This window comes from Watersipora subatra, chromosome 4, assembly GCF_963576615.1.
Source record: "Watersipora subatra chromosome 4, tzWatSuba1.1, whole genome shotgun sequence".
Classification (NCBI taxonomy): Eukaryota; Metazoa; Bryozoa; class Gymnolaemata; order Cheilostomatida; family Watersiporidae; genus Watersipora; species Watersipora subatra.
The window spans coordinates 4,173,581-4,186,838 of NC_088711.1; the positions used below are offsets into that span (position 1 = coordinate 4,173,581).

The 13,258-nt window shown below is 37.4% G+C and overlaps 2 protein-coding genes across 9 annotated transcripts in view; one reads left to right on the top strand and one right to left on the bottom strand.

The window, feature by feature from the left end:
- The window catches only part of LOC137393456 (regulator of G-protein signaling 12-like), an 87,921-nt gene extending 83,404 nt beyond the window's left edge, over positions 1-4,517 (bottom strand). For all 6 annotated transcript variants that reach the window (XM_068080016.1, XM_068080019.1, XM_068080017.1 and 3 more), the window contains exon 1: positions 4,382-4,517. The gene's annotated coding sequence lies outside the window, so the exon portion shown is untranslated. The remainder of the gene's footprint in view (positions 1-4,381) is intronic.
- A 274-nt stretch (positions 4,518-4,791) lies between these two features.
- On the top strand, positions 4,792-13,206 carry LOC137395010 (eukaryotic translation initiation factor 3 subunit A-like). Of its 3 annotated transcripts, XM_068081791.1 has the most exons (21): positions 4,792-4,910; positions 5,098-5,288; positions 5,366-5,502; positions 5,895-6,117; positions 6,212-6,355; positions 6,439-6,647; positions 6,871-7,045; positions 7,240-7,431; positions 8,118-8,234; positions 8,485-8,673; positions 8,916-9,053; positions 9,289-9,498; positions 9,751-9,855; positions 10,070-10,183; positions 10,363-10,485; positions 10,882-11,035; positions 11,275-11,506; positions 11,695-12,060; positions 12,392-12,498; positions 12,630-12,706; positions 13,066-13,206. In XM_068081791.1, the coding sequence occupies exons 1-20, from the start codon at positions 4,862-4,864 to the stop codon at positions 12,701-12,703; spliced, it is 3,249 nt and encodes a 1,082-aa protein (XP_067937892.1). In that variant the 5' UTR covers positions 4,792-4,861; the 3' UTR covers positions 12,704-12,706; positions 13,066-13,206. The 3 variants fall into 3 exon arrangements, 2 of the variants coding, with proteins under 2 accessions (XP_067937892.1, XP_067937893.1); XR_010978428.1 differs by lacking the exons at positions 12,392-12,498; positions 12,630-12,706; positions 13,066-13,206 and having other exon boundaries at positions 11,264-11,506; positions 11,695-11,833; XM_068081792.1 differs by lacking the exons at positions 5,895-6,117; positions 6,212-6,355; positions 6,439-6,647.
- The last annotated feature ends 52 nt before the right edge of the window (positions 13,207-13,258 follow it).

The following is a 13,258-nucleotide window of genomic DNA, read 5'->3' on the forward strand; positions in this document are numbered from 1 at the left end:
TAATCGTGATGATGTTAGCTAGTAATCGTGTTGATACTAGCTAGTAACCATGTTGATAGCAGCTAGTAGTCTAACTGTAGATAATAGCAGCTAGTCTTGTTGGTGATAGTAGCTATAAGTTAGTAGTCTCTGTTATCTGTAGCAAGAATTAAATAATCCATTTTCAAACTGCCCAATGTAAAAGTCAAATTAGCATGAGCAGAGGAACTTGCTTTTTTACAAAAGTCATTAGAATCAACATTGTTGATCATATTGTGACAAGGTGCAAGATTCTCTCGAAGAGGAGTGAGTCTCTGGAAATTAAAGCTCAAAGTAAATCATTGTTGGATTAATGAATATGTTCAATTTGTAAGCTGGAAAAACTTTAAAACAAAAATATGCAAACAGCAATAAAAGTTACTTAAATAGAGGAATGAATTCACAAGAGTAACTGTAAACTACACAAACCAGCTTAATATCTTACATCATGCTACAAACCTTTCACTACCCAAATATATTTGGGTAGAGAAAGTGTATATATGCAAACATTCAAATCTAATGGCACCCCGATGTGTTCCTAAACCAGTTGTGAATGTGTATACATATACTGCATACATTAGAGCTATTTCTAAAAAGCGAGACTACAAGTTGAGTAGCCGCAAATCAATTACACGGACAACAAACTTAACACAATAAAAAATGATTCAAATGAAAACACTAGCACAAAGACCCATTCATGCTAGCGATGAACAGCAAACTATGGTGTTATAATAGTATCCAATTACCATATAGCGAAATGTTTTAGGGGTAAGCAAGATGCCAACAACCATTAGTGAATGTGTTTGCCACTACTCAAACGTCAGCAGACATCACTAGTATTACAGTCAAATAACCATGAGGATTAAGAGCTGAATAGTGTATTCTGGTGATCAAGAATGATTAATACAAACTTGGAGCTAGCTTCAGAGGCCAGAAAAGAGATTTCGCCACAGAGCAAAAGGAAATATCACTTACAGCAATGTATATGTTATTATTGGAGCAAAGGATACAAATACATTGCCTATTTCTTGAAAACGTGATCATTTGAAAAAGCATAATTGCACTGATCCTTATTTAGCCAAAGGGACTATAAAAGCAGGAACGTTGACACTTAAAGGTTGACTTGCAACAAAATTCACATTACAGTTATTTGATATGAAAAGATTCACCATGTCTTTCTTTGTTGTGTTGTAGGTGCAAATATGTGGGAATGTGATTACAAGCTCTTAAAAGCTAAAAAACCAACAGTTAATCGCAGCCACACGAGATCGCCGTAGTTTGGATTCTCTTTCCAAAACAGCTCAAATGTGACGTAGTTGTGGTAGATGGTTTCTGTTTACACTTTCATGCAACCTTATTCATCGAAATATTTTCACAAATATACTTCACGCATTCAATAAAACCATGTCTATTGTTCTTACGCGTCTATTTTATCGTCATTGTAATGCTGTCACTTTTAGCAGTGATATTTTATAACTTACCATAAAAATTCGTTTAACTTTTTAACCTTAGCTCAAAGGAGTGCATATTATTGTCTGATAATCATGACAAGCCTGTTGGTCACCTGTGATAATCGAAAAGTGCTGCAAAAAATATTTGCGATGTAGTGGGTCACGTGATCAGATTCCGACTTGATTGAATAATGCCGAAACAAAACTGAAGTAGCGAGCATCTATATTTGATACGGGGTTTTCGGTAAACCCCGAAGTGTTTGTCATAAACTAGTGCTACGATAAGTTTTATATTGAACTTTTTATTGGCCTTTCAATTCACGTGAGAACATCACATGACAAGACGATAACCAAATTTCATGACTACATCAGAGAAATAAAGAGATTCCAATCTACGGCGGCTTTTCGTTTTTGAGCTTTTAAGAGCTTGTAATCACATTTCCACATATGTGCCACTTACAACACAACAGAGTAAAACATGGTGAATCTTTTGATGCCAAATAACTGTAATGTGAATTTTGTTGCAAATCAACCTTTAACAAAGAGTATTTCTTAGCTTGCAGGTGGCATTGCGGTCTCACAAGCAATAATAAACAGTTATAAGAGAATGCTTATTTTCGGGCACTTGTGATAGACAGCATTTCTACATCAATAGTGTTTAGTATTCAAAATCAGACTTGAAATCATATCCCAACAACTTTTTTATTGTATTAAATTGGTTAATACTAAAATATTGGTTCAAAATTGTGCCTAACATCAACACTGTGAAAAACTAGTTAGCATGTGGACTTAGACCATTAGTAAGTGGCATATATATGAAATCTTGAATGATTCAAAATAAATAAAAGATCAGAAAAAATAATTTCAGCTAACAAAGTATCCGAGTACATTCCATATTAGTTAGAGCTTTAAGAATGAGCTTGGTTTCAATTGTGCTCTATGTATGTGAGTATAGCAAAAATAAGCTTTATAAAAAGTAGTTAAGAGACTAAATCAAAGAATTTGCTAAATGCATTTAACTCTGCTATCCGCAACAGAATGAGTTTTCACAGCAAAACAAATGAGGTTGCATGCAGCTTTCAACAATACGCAATTAACAAGACAAGTACTCTGAAAATTGAAGAGTAATCTACAGATGAATCCAATTAAAGCATTTTTAAAGTTTACCAAACATTTTTGCTAAACATCAAGCAGTTAGTTATCATAGTCTACAAGCATTAATTATTTACTATTGCTGATTATGTATATGGGCTCTGCGAGTCATCCATCATGTACCAGTGTGAACATCATGTCTCACAACTAATCTACTTGTTCTACAATGTGAGACTGGAGTCTGAATGCCACCCATGTACCTCAAGCATATATAACTGAACTAATTAAGGCTAAAGAATCTGTTGATTACGAAGCAGAGATAGTAACAATTGCATAAACTCTTTGGAAGGGTCAATGAAGCTGCAATAACTTCAAAATTATAAACTGCAGTCTCTTACATGATGAGTAAACATAATGTATAAAGATTGGATAGAGTATTAACTAGCACAAATTCTCATCGTCCGACATAGTTTTTTAATATATGTTGATTCATGTGGTATATCTGAAATTGAACATCAATCATGAAACTATGGCTGATTATTTGATGCAGACTAAAGTAAATATTTACAAAGCTATGATTCCAGTTGATTTCAAAGCTTTTGGCTCATGAGCAGATATGCTCATGTTATCAAGGTTGGCCATAGCCTTAATGTTATCATGTGAATCAACAGCTATTCCCATTCAAAAGATAACAATAAATAGGTATAGGGCCTAAACCAGAAAACCCAAATATTTTTTGGGTATACTAGACCTATATTTTAGTTCGCATTAGTAATATGCTTTAATATTTTGCTTCAAAATCTCAATTGTTTGCCAAAAAGTTCTGCTGTACCATGTGGAGCCAGCAACTTTATCCTACAAAACAATATTAATAAACTACATTTTGTGCTTGCACATGACCGGTATTTTATTTTAAAATTAAAACAAAGTAAAAGAAATTATTTTTTCTTTCATCGTCAAAATTGAATGACAGCCTCAAATGCAGCACCACAGAGGTGACAACGTTTCTAGAGCTTCGAAGACAACTAGCAATGCATGCAAAGATGCTCAAGACTGTTGATGAAATGGACACCAACTCATGAAACTATTGTTTGCCAAAGATGTAACTGCTCACAAATTTTTAAACAGCTTAGACCTTAAGCTCATATAAAAAGAAAACGTGCCACAATTTACTCAATGATTAAATCTTCTTTGCATCAAGGAAATTTGTTGTTGTTAAAACCAATGATATACAGCTCCCAGGGGGCTGTATATCATTGTTAAAACGAACACCTAGCAGTCCAGCAATTTAACCATAAATGGCTACATTCAATTATAAAATTAAGTTTGTTTATATTAGCTCAAAGCATTTTGATAGGCTGATGGAGACCTGATATGTGAAGTTGGAACGTACCAGTAGAATAAATATGGTAAATGTAATTTCCATTATTCATGATAGCAATATGTTATAAAAATGGAAAGCTTAATAAAAGCTATCCAAAAATGTTAATTTGCTCAGTTTTATTATATAATATTTGGCTAAGCAATGAAGGAGGAAATTTAATGCGCAGAGATCACTCTTTGATTCTTACGAGAATTTCACGACAGAAAAACTGACCTAATCTGTTCTGGCGTGCCCATAAATCATTTCTTATTGATAGCTGGGCTTTTGGCTAGTCCTCTTATTTTTGTCAATAAACAATCTCATTTCAAATTACTAATAAAAAACATTAATATGCAATACAATATAACGTTGCTCCACATTATGATTGAACGTCTCTTGCAATTATTTTTGCAAGCATATTAGCATGATATAAAAATGTTACAACAATTTAACTTACTATAACATTCCAGTGACTGTATACTAAAAGGGTTTATCCGTACTGTTGTGGGCTGCGATGCAAGAATGTAATTTTTGAACAATCTTATTCGTTGTTTATTTTGCTACACTAGGAACGGGCTTTTAGAATTGAACGGAGGATGGGAAATGTTGCAATGATTGGTCAAATGTCAACACAGAGGTAAATTATTGGACGAAGTTTAAACGGATGCTTCTATATACTCGCATCGCTCAACAAAATTAGGAAAATCAGATGTATTATGTATAGTATATTAGATATAATTTTAAAAATAACATTATTCTAAAAAATTAAAAGTATATGTTAAACATTTTATTCCAAAAAATACATGTTGAAGGCTAGATTTTATCAGTTATCTCTCCCGCTTGTCACGTGTACATCCTTTTTCTTCCATGCCATCGCCCGGGAGGGTAGCTTCACGCACGCGCTAGTCTGTAAATTTTCTCTTCGCAGTTGTAAGCGATGCCGACGTACTTCCAAAAGCCCGAAAATGCGCTCAAGAGAGCTGGTGGTTAGTTTTATCTGATGTTAAATGTTCATATTGTACGAATTCGATATACTAGCGTTAAACCCTTATACCACTAGGTAGTTTTTTAGAGTGTTCTAAATTATCTGAGGTAAACCTAATAAAATGTTAATGCTACTCTTGAGTGATATTTTGCATTTAATCTACTAAACATTTTCTTATTTTATTGCAGAGTTTATGGGTGTGTCAAAGCCGGAACAAGCGTTAGATGTTCTATATGATGTGATCAAAAGTAAACGACATCGAACATGGCAGAAAACGCACGAACCCATAATGATGCGTTATTTAGAATTGTGTGTCGACTTGAAAAAAAGTCACCTCGCCAAAGAGGGTCTCTATCAGTACAAAAACATTTGCCAAATGGTACGCAACAGCTCATATTGTGTTTTTGTTAATATAACAAATGTTTCCTTCATGCTTAAAGTTTGCCATCGTTTTAGGTCAATGTGAAATCACTTGACACTGTGATAAGACATTACCTAGACCTCGCCTCTCAAAAAACTGAAGCTGCTCGAGAGGAATCTCAGCAAACCTGTCTAGACATTGATGATTTGGATATCATTCAAACGCCAGAAAGGTATTTCGTTTGCCTTGTAAACTTGATATTTTTTGCATGCACTTCGGAGGGTTTGTTAGTTTTGTTAAACTAGCAAGCACCATGTTTTACTGTGCAAAATGAATTGACTTGCAGCATTGTGTACTGTGCTATACATTGTGCATCATGTTGAAATCGTACAATCCATCTCTGTATTGCTTATTGTAGCTGTTACAATTTTCGATTTCTTGGTGTGATTAAAATTGTCTTCCAACTAAATTTGGGTAGTTGTTTTACAACCCGTCTGGGCCAAGCATGGTCGTATTAAAACTTGAAACTATCCCATCTTTGTAGCCTGTCATATTGCTAGGATATTTGGTCCTTCTAAATATCTATAAGTCGTTGTGAGTTTATTGTACAAATGTTCATTGTAGCTTATTGCTTGCTGCGGTGACAGCTGAAGATGCTCAAGACAGGTCAGACCGGGCTATTCTAACGCCTTGGGTCAAGTTTTTGTGGGAATCTTATCGGCAATGTCTAGACTTACTTAGAAATAACAACCGTGTTGAAAGATTATACCATGACATAGCCAAGCAGGCATTTGATTTCTGCTTGAAGTACACTAGAAAGACGGAATTTCGAAAGCTTTGCGATAATGTATGTGAATCAGGTTAAGTTTGCCTCTTACATATTCTGTCAAAAGCAAAAACCCGATTCTTTGCAATAAGTAGCTATTTCGTTATACTTTTAGTTGAGAAATCACTTGAAGCAAATAGTAGAAAAGACACACACGCAAGCTAATGCAGTCTCTCTCAATAATCCAGACAGTTTGAATATGCACTTGGAAACTCGTCTGAACCAACTCGACTCCGCAATTTCCATGGAACTGTGGCAGGTGGTGATTAATGATACATTTAGTGATGTGTTATTGGTTTTTATCATTGCTGATTGGTGTGATAGTTAAAATAACTTTTACAGGAAGCTTTCAAAGCTGTTGAAGACATTCATGACCTTATAATCAGATCTAAAAAAGTTCCTCGTCCATCACTTCTAGCCAATTATTTTGAAAATGTGAGCCTTGTCTTCTTTAAATCTGGAAATCATCTCTTCCATGCAGCGGCTTGTCATCGTCTATTCGTCTTGATAGCAGAGCAGAAGAAGAATCCTAGTCAGGAGGAAATTACTAGGTATATATTTAGATCTTAATTATATAATACCAATTTGTGAAATGCACGGCGCTAGCAGGTAAAAATGATAAATCTTTACCTTCCTTTTATTTTCGTGCCAGATAATCTGGAGTCAAGTTTGAGCCAGTTTGAGCTTTCATGCTGGTTATAGATACTGCCAAACAAGCTTGTATGTCAATACGTAGTTTTGTCTTTTCGTGCTGTCAGTTTTCTTGTTTTTTAGAATGGCAAACAGGGTTTTATGTTCCACCCTTTCCATACCAATTCCTCCAACTCGCTACTCCATAGACCAACTTCTGGAATCCAATGATGCAGAAAAGAGACGTCGACTAGCCTCTCTTTTGAGTCTTTCTGCTGTTCCTAATCCGCCAACACGAGCTAGTCTTATCAAAGAGTTGGTAGGTTTGTCAGCGCATCATTCAGGTTGTTTTTACTTCAAAGCTCTTCTACGACCTGCATGGTCCTTCATTTGTCATGCTGGTAACTGTTGAGCTAAAATCAAATAAAAGTAACACATACTGATTATGCTTTGGTTCGTAATCCGTTATTTGTGCTCAACTTTTACAGTCATCAATTATTGTTTATTTTGCAGATGAGAAATAATGTTCTGCAATACACCAGTCCAGAAATAAAATCGATGTATTTAAGTTTGGAAGTAGAGTTTGATCCCTTGAATTTATCATCCAAACTGTCCAAGTGTATGGACTATGTTGGTCAACAGGAATACCTAACGCGATATGTAGATGCTCTGCAAGAGATGACAGTCATTCGGCTCATCAAACAGGTATGGTTGATAGTACTTGCGGTGTGTACAACTGGTAGGTATTTACCAGGTTTCTTTCTCAGTTAATGAAATACATAGGGGTATGGTAAATCACAAGCCGCAGTTGGTTGCAGTTCAAAGCTTTTATACAATGCAATCATGTTTAGTGGTTTTTTCTAATTTTCGATAATTTGCACAAAAACATGAATGTCATTATTTCATTTTTTCAAAGGAATGCTAGAAGTGTAAAAAACTAGCGTTACACTAAAACGTCGACTCAGTTTTAGTTAGCTATTTTATAGATATCTGGCTGTTCTCAGTGGATTTATAAGAATTAAAACCCAACCTAGGGAGTATTGTGCTTGGTAAGTAATATACATATTATTTGTACAGCGCAACATTCCTAAAGTATTGTATTTTTGTAAGAAAAGTATATGGTTATCATTGTGTAATGGCTTAGAATAATTCTACTACTAATGTAAAAGATCACTATTTATCTCGAAGCATCTCAATACCATTTGCATTTAAAGAAGGCTTATTCTGGCTGACAGTGTGCTTTGCATTGTTTTGGTCAGTACAGGCCTAAAGCAAACAAATTATTCTGGTTTAGTGGTTTGTTGCTGCTGAACTTCGTACGATTTGTACAACATGGTATATATTTAGTTTCTATCTCAGTTTCTTAATCTCCCAATTTCGTTTTATTGCAGGTTGCACAAATATATCAGTGTGTAGAATTTGAGAGGTTAAGGGCTTTGATACCCTTCGTGTCTCCATTTGAGTTGGAAAGGATTGTTGTACAAGCTGCAAAGAACATCGATTTGCCTGTGAGTATTCTTTGAGTACATTTTGATTATTTGCTTTAAAATAGGAGCTTCTTAGATGGGCTTTTTACGGCTCTACTGTTGCTGGATATCTTATTGGTATACCGGGTGTCAATTAGAACCAATATCAAACTAGCTTTGGAACAAAGTGCATGTCCAATTAACTGGTTATGCAAAGAACAAGGTCAGACACATTAAAACCTATTTAAAGTGAGTCTCTGAGTAATAATGAGTATCTCTTGCTGCTATATAGGTGCGGCTGGATCATCTTAATCAATCTGTAAGTTTCGGTACTGATCTTAATGTCTGTCTGCAAGAGGATGTGGAGGAAGGACCATTTTTGCAACACATGCCTGGAGAGCAGTTGCGGAACCAGTTGCAACATATGGCAAAAGCTCTTTGTTCTGCCATTACCAAGTTAAATGCAGATGACACTGACAAGGTGAGTAGTGTCAATTCTCTGAATAATATTTTAATGTGTTGGGTAAATGACTGGCAAATGATGCAACTCACAAGACGACTGCAAGCATAAATCATCAGGTCCAGCAATGGATGAACCCTCTGATGTGGTGCTGTGTTTCACGATACTTGCCCTACCAGGCTGTCTGATGCCAGATAGATCAGTAAAATAATCTCCCATATGGTTAGTTTTGTGTAGTCAGTCATTTCAGTGTTTAATTGCAGGCTTTGAATTTGGAGATCAAGCTCAAAAAGATAGATGCTTACAAAAAATCAGAGAAGCGAGATCGGGAACGAATTCTTACTCGCAAGAATGAGATCGAAAGTCGTAAAGAAAAGTTGGAGATCATTAGTAAAGAGCGGGTTAGTCTAGCTTGTTTTAGTATCTGTGATCTACTGCTAACGTGGCTGGTCTGTTGCTAGATATCATCATGGTATATTAGGTGTCAAATACAGCCTACATCATTCTGTGGCCATAACAAAGTGCATCTCCAGATATTTGTTGATGTAAAGAAGAGTTACGGACATCGTTATTCATTTCTTAGTGCTTGAAAGCTGCCTTTTTCGTGTGTTAACCAGTTGTTTGATGTGATGTTAGGATGAGCAAGAACTTGAACGGGAGAGGGAAAAGCAGAAACAGCTGCGTGATGCCGAAGAATTGCGTCTGAAGCGAGAGATGGCTGAAAGAGAGCGCCAACGTGCTCAACAAGAACACGAAAATATCAGAAAGAAAGAAGTTGGAAAACGTATTGAACAGTTGAAAACTACTGATATTGGTATTAGAGCGTTGGAGGGATTAACTGAATCGGCAAGTTTCTTTCCTTGTTGTGCCTATTTTCGCCAAGCCATTACCATACTGCGATGATCAGGTTGCGTGCATGAGCTTGGTTGACTGCTGCTATTCTATTTTAGCGTTAGTTTTCAGGTCATGCGATATTATGCTGGACCTTTTGCGTAAAATTGCTTTAGTTGAGCACATATCACATGAGGTTCCAAAACAGAACACCAGGGTTTTCAAAAATGTAAAGTTGTGGTATTCATGATTTTTTTCCAATTTCAGGAGTTGGCGAAGTTAGATACTGATGACATTCTGCAAAAACAAGTTGAGCAATTGGAGAAAGAGAAGAAAGAGCTTCAGGAACGGCTAAAAAGTCAGGATAAGAAAGTACGTACATTATTGCTATGAAAATGTGTAGATCAAGTTTGTTGCTTTGTCACAGCTAACGAAACTAAGCTATTGGCTGTACACATGCATTATCAATTCCAGCAAAGGAAGACATTCCCCACTGTTGTGGTGTTGCATTTCATGTCATATATGTAATGTTTGTGTCGTTTGGTTTAACACCGCATGCTCACTACATAAGGCCTAATTGTTGCAGGTAGATTACTTTATCCGAGCTAAAAGACTGGTAGAAATTCCTCTGCTGGAACAACACGTCAAAGACAAAGCGCAAGCTAACAGAGAGCAATGGGATATCATGGAAGCCCAGCGTGTATGTTCTAAGGACATTGTTTATATTTTCTCAGTTGTAGCCTGATTAGATTTTCTCTATTGCTGTTCACATTCATATATGTTCTGATGACAGCCATACAGTATGAGCTACAAAAAGTTGTGATTGTTTTTTTTTTTGAGATCAAGTATTTTGCTAACTATTTTTGCTATTTTCTGTAGATAAGGAAACTGGAAAAGGATCGTGAGTTGGCTATGAAGAATAGAGACAGGTTAATCAGAATGGTGCCTGACAAGGAGGCCTTTATTGAACAGTTGACTGAATCAAGAAAGGATGAATATAATGTGAGTCGAAGACCATTGTTGGAAGCAATGATTACTTTTGCATCAAGTGTTATATAATAGCATTTGAAATGGTAAAATTAAAGGTTAGGTGGCCTAAAATTGTTTAATATGGCAAATTTTTTATTAGCTGTAGATGTTTGTTTGGTTTGTCTGTTGACGCATGCAGCAAGGCTATTGGCGCCGGCTGCGGTGGGTAGTGGGGCCTATCTATCTGGTGGTGCTAACGCCGTTGGATATTTTTGAGGCTTACCCTCCACTGTGTCATAGATCAATCGTCCCCAGAGTAACATCTGGTGTGGGCTAAGCGGAGTATATACCTGACCTTGGTGTAGTCACTATGTGATGTTGACCACTGGGATAAACCATACACTGCACATGTGATATCCTATTCTTTAGGCAAAATTGGATGTCTTCAATCAGCTTTTGGCAGAAAAAAGATCTGAACGTTTGGCTGAAAGACGAGAGGCTCGAAAGCATGAAAGAATGGAGAAGGCGCTGCGTGCTAGAGAAGAGCGGAGACAACGAGAGCGTGATGAAGCAGCCCGCAAAGGTGAGTTCATTTGTGTTGCATTTATTTTTTGGAAAGCTCTGACATAGCGGTGTAACGGCTAACCGATGTGACAAAGACCTCACGCTGGTGACATACAGTGCGAGTTAATTCTGGCAGCCTAGAGTAAGAGTAGGGAATAAGCACAGGTTGTCAATTATATGATGCTTGTGAAGAATACTGCTTACATCATGTTAGTGTCAACAAATATTTGCATTGTAATGTGGTTAGATTACACACAGAACGAGAAGAAAGAATTGCAAGGGAAATCGAAGAGGAAGAGCGTAAAAGACGTGCTGAGGAGGAGCGCTTGGCAAAGTTGGACGAGTTGGCTGCTAAAAAACGTCAGCGAGAGTTAGAGGTCGAGCAAAAATTGGCTCGTGATCGAGAAAATATAGCTCCTTCGGCAGGCGCAGGAAGGTCTGGTGGTTGGCGAGAAAGAGAAGCAGCCAAGCATGACTCTTGGATGAAAAGGTCTGTGTAGTTGGCTTATGATGGCAGTCATTCTTGTAAAAGCTCACATTTGTTACATGCGGCAAGAATTGTGCATCTAATGGTTATACTAGGGTGTAAATGTTTAGAACTCTGTTAATTCAACCTTGAATACAATTACTTTGTCAGTGATGTGTGTTAGGCCTTATCAGTATGGATTTTGTTTTTAGACGTGATACAGAAAGTCGTGATGACAGACCTTGGGGTCGTGAAAATCGTGATGAGGCTCGAAGAGATCAGTACGATGCACCTTGCAGAGATTTTAGAGGCCAGGATAGCGGACGACGCGATTTAAGAGATGATGATAGGTCGGGAGGTGGATGGCGTGGTGGATCTGAGAGGCGAGGAGATCACGACAGATTTGAAAGACGTGGAGACAGCGATCGTTGGAGTCGTGGAGGAGAAGAGCGTTGGTCGAGAGGAGGTGATGCAAGATATGATAATCATCCACGACAAGGAGAGGATTCTGGTAGAGAAAGAGATTTTGGCCGTCGCGATGATCACAGAGATGATCGACGATCCGACAGTGATCGGGGGTAAGTTGTATTCAATGATTAGTGTTATTCCAAATGACACGTGCAGTCAGGCTATTGGCGCCAGCTGCGGTGGGTAGTGGGGCCTATCTATCTGGTGGTGCTAGGCACTGTCGGATGTCTTTGAGGCTTACCCTCCACTGTGTCATAGATCAATCGTGTCCCCAGAGTAACATCTGGTGTGGGCTAAGCGGAGTATATACCTGACCTTGGTGTAGTCACTATGTGATGTTGACCACTGGGATAAACCATACACTGCACATTTCTCTTACTTTTTGGTATCTTTCTCCAACTCCAGTCTCTGTTTAATTTCTTGGGTGATTGTTATATTCAGATCAGATCCTTGGAGGCGGGGTGGAGATTCGGGTCCAGTTAGGCGAGGAGATGGGCCTCCGCGTGGGAGTAGTGGAGCTTCTAGAGATGATGAAGTGTGGCGCAGGGGTAAGTTAGTATTAAGGCGCTATGAACTGATTGAAATCAGGCTTTGCATGGTCCGTTTTCATTATTACCTGCTTCAACTATTGTTTAGTATTCATAATTTTAAGTTTTTACATTTATCGCTTACTTTTAAGGAGGAGATCGTTCAAAAAGAAATGATGAAAAACCGACTGACTCAGATGGGTGGAGCACTGTCCGATATAAATAAGATGTAGGTATTAAGAGTTAGTTTAGTGTCTCATTGATTTTTACTTCTGGTTTTGTATTCGTCAATTTATAATTATTAAAACGGATATATGTTTGATGCATGCAGCAAGGCTATTGGCGCCGGCTGCGGTGGGTAGTGGGGCCTATCTATCGGGTGGTGCTAGCACCGTCGGATATCTTTGAGGCTTACCCTCCACTGTGTCATAGATCAATCGAGTCCCCAGAGTAACATCTGGTGTGGGCTAAGCGGAGTATATACCTGACCTTGGTGTAGTCACTATGTGATGTTGACCACTGGGATAAACCATGCACTGCACATGTGATTTAACAGTAATTGCTATATCACCAATGTCTTTATTTTAGGATTGAAGACGCCTGTTAAAAAGACACCGTTGGAGTGACTGCATAGTTTATTTATTATTTTGTGATATATCAAACTGATTTGCTGAATCATTTTATGTATATGCTCTACATAATATAAAACAGCTTGTAATAATAAGGTGATTTATTGATTTGGTGCTGAAGCTAAGTGATGCAAGTAGGAATATTTGAAGCT